Below are 3,154 nucleotides of genomic sequence, written 5' to 3' on the forward strand. Positions count from 1 at the left end.
GCTTCCCCCCTCCGGCCTGTGCCGAGCTGGAGTCACAGCGCTGCAGGAAGGCGGGGCAGTCTCGGCCCTGCCCTTGTTTTAATACAAAAGCAGTTCCTCCACGTGCCGGTCCCTCACTGAGGGCCAGGCCTCCTTTCAGTTCTCAGACCTGCGCCCCTCGGGGCCGGTGAGACACCCCCTCTCCCACGCACTCCCCGCTCCCTGTCCCAGGACAGCCAGGGGCCAAACGAAGTCTGCGGGAGCCAGGCCCCTCTCTGGGTTTCAGGCGCAGGTGAGGCTGCAGGTCCAGGTCACCACACCTGGCAGGTCTGAATCACCTCCCTCAAGGCCCTCAGCCCCTCCATGCTCCTGTCCTTCACGGCCACGGCCAGGAGGACGGCTCTGTTTCCGGCTTCTTGAGACACAAAGGCCACCAGGTTCTTTGCGAAGACGTGGATGAGAGGCTGGCGAGGGGAGGGAGAAAGCACGTCACGTCTGGTTTTCATGCTGGAAGTACCCCCAGGAGCCCAGACCGGCTCCCCAGCGTACGCTGCGACAGGGCTCAGAACACGCCAGGCGCACACGGCGCAGAAGGACTCTGCCAAGGTGAGAAGATTCCAGAACAGAGCACGGCGGCCACTGTAAGGTCTCACGATGGGGTCACACTGGCCACGGGGGTGGGGTGGGGCTGCTGGTAAAACAGGGGCCACTGGCGAGATGCCGAGGGGCTGGGAAAGGACCCCGGGCACACACCTCACAACACGACGTGGAAAATGCTGTCGCCCGAGGCGGGGCAGCTGCCACCCAGACACTCCGCGTCTCGGGGACGATTTGCAGGCCCAGAAGCGGCTTTTCCCCCACGGAGTCCCCCAGCCCGTTACCTCATCCTGCCCGAGGAGGACCCTGGTCGTGAGCACGGGCTTGCTGATGTCACTGGTCACAGCGCTGGGCTCCAGGGCGACCAGGGTGCCCACCTTCCCGAACTGGGTCACCACCACCAGGATGTGCGAGCTGAAGGCCGTGCAGACCACCTGGGTGGGGACCCCACACACCACTTCCGTCTTCTGCTTGGACGTCACCAAGGGCTTGCCCTCCATGGCTGGCTCCCGAATGGCGCCCTGGCTGACAAGAGACAGGAAGGGGAGAACCGAGACGGCGGCGTAGGCAGAGGGCGGTACCCGTCGCCCCCCACGGCCACATCAGAATTACAGCAGAAGCACAGAACCGCCTGAGCCGGAACGGAAGCTGCACAACTGGACGAAGGGGGTGGAGGCGCGGATGGGCTGGTCCCACGCCCACATGGGACGTTTTCTCACCGGAAGGGATATCCTGGCTGCAGGGCCGCCCGCCCGCGGGGGGCAGGGGGTCCCAGGCCACACCAGCCCCGGCCCCGGTTCCACGGCCGAAGAGGAGTCTGTAACCTCGGGCTGGAGGCACCAGGGGGCTGGCGCTCGGTGGCGCGGAGGCAGCCGGAGATGCCGGCGGTCCATTTAAGGGGCCCGCGCACTGTCCTCCTCCTCCCAGCACCCGGCCGCGAGGGACCCAGACACCAACGGGGAGGGACTGGACTGCCTGGCACTGGGCAGGACTTCCGGGGTGGCTCCCTCCTGGGGGTGCTCACAGGGTCACTGTTCCTGTGCTGGGACCGGCCCTGCTGTGGGGGTGACTGGCCCCCGTGTCTGTCCCCACCAGCCTGGCCCACAGTGAGCCCCCACCCAGGCTTTTCCGTACGAACGGCCCGTCCCGGCTCAGGCCTCAGGCTTGGCTAAAATCTCTCCAACGAGCTGCAGCTGGTGACGCGAGCCCCAAGCCTGTCAGTAAAAGACCCGGCCCGGCTCTCGCACCAGCCGGCCTTGCCTCACAGCGGGGCCTCACCTGGGCACCTCCGAGCCCATACAGATCTGACGCTCTCTCCGGGCTCCTGCCAGGCGGCCCCAGCCAGTGGCCGACTTTGCACCCGACTTCAGGCCACAGCAGGTGACAACTCTACACACCCGTGAGCCACACCCTCGGGGGGCACTCAGTGAGCCCCAAGGCAGCTCTCCCCGTCCTCCCAGCCAGCTGGCCAGGTCAGTCCTCCCAGGTCGCCAATCAAGGCTCAATTACAAGACGGAGCACCAGCCCTAGCGGGCGCACCTGGAGCTCCCAGCTCAGGTGCCTGGGGAGGCTGAGCCCCGGGGTCCTGCGGGGCACCTACTGCACAGGCCTCTCTGCCGGCTCCGAGACAGGCAGCTCTGACCCCCACACAGAGGGGCGGGGCGACGGGGCGGGAGGAGATTAACCTGTGGACAGACAGTAGGTGGTGGTGGCGGGGGCGATGGGGGGAGAAAAAGGCACATCTGTAACACTCTCAACAATAGAGATTTAAAGATAAAACAAAAACACAGGAAGGAGCGGAGGGCGGCTTGGCGGCGGGAGGAAAAGGAGCAAGTCGTCAGTGCCAGACCCGCCTCGGGCCCCGAGCGAGCACCGCGGGCAGCAGAACCGGAACTTCCGCAGGCGCCCACGTTCGGTGACCACACACACGTGTAGCCGGCAACAAGGGGATGTCCGCCCCGCTCCCGTCTCCGAGGCCGCGAGGGGCCTCACTCGCTCCCCGCTCCGCACCCGGCGGCCTCCCCAGCGGACGGCCCTCCGCGCTGCCGCCGGCAGGTGAGCCAGCCGGGCCGCCGCCCCGGGGCCGCCACGGAGGCTTCGGTCCGCGCTGGGGGACGGGACCCGCCATCCCGCCCACACTCACCTCGCTCACCGCGCCCGGAAGTGACGCAGGACGCGGACCTGCCCCCTAGGCCCCGCCCCGCTGCTCTACCGGAAGTACAACCTTAACGGCTTCCGGTCCCCGGCCGGGCCTTCCGGCCTGGGAGTAGCTGTGGGTGAACAGCTGGGTTCCGGCGCCCGGGAAACGCCCTTTGGACGCCGGGGAACGCGGTGCCGGGCCCTGGGGGAGAGTGGAGGATGGGCCGCTGCTTCAAAGGCGTGTCAGCCCACGTGCGCGAGGACAGAGGACGGGGCTGCTGAGGCGGGACCAGCCTTTTGCTGGAGCCAGAGGCCCGGGCGTGGCTGCCCACTGGCACCTGCCCAGCTGGGAACTCCCGACCGGTCTCCCCCAGAGCCCTTCGAGTGCAGGACTGTGACCCCGGCCTCACAGCACCAGCCAGGCCACCCGCCGCCCGGG

General features: G+C 67.8%; 1 protein-coding gene across 2 annotated transcripts; it reads right to left on the reverse strand.

Annotated features, from left to right (window-relative positions):
- PSMG3 (proteasome assembly chaperone 3) lies at positions 1 to 2,787 on the reverse strand. Of its 2 annotated transcripts, none has more exons than XM_045576842.1 (3): positions 861 to 1,101; positions 274 to 443; positions 1 to 33 (listed from the first exon to the last, which is right to left on the reverse strand). In XM_045576842.1, the coding sequence occupies exons 1-2, from the start codon at positions 1,074 to 1,076 to the stop codon at positions 291 to 293; spliced, it is 369 nt and encodes a 122-aa protein (XP_045432798.1). In that variant the 5' UTR covers positions 1,077 to 1,101; the 3' UTR covers positions 1 to 33; positions 274 to 290. The 2 variants fall into 2 exon arrangements, with proteins under 2 accessions (XP_045432798.1, XP_036280163.1); XM_036424270.2 differs by lacking the exon at positions 1 to 33 and adding an exon at positions 2,720 to 2,787 and having other exon boundaries at positions 68 to 443.
- Positions 2,788 to 3,154: the final 367 nt, after the last annotated feature.

Source organism: Pipistrellus kuhlii, unplaced genomic scaffold (genome assembly GCF_014108245.1).
Source record: "Pipistrellus kuhlii isolate mPipKuh1 unplaced genomic scaffold, mPipKuh1.p scaffold_m20_p_8, whole genome shotgun sequence".
Taxonomy (NCBI): domain Eukaryota; kingdom Metazoa; phylum Chordata; class Mammalia; order Chiroptera; family Vespertilionidae; genus Pipistrellus; species Pipistrellus kuhlii.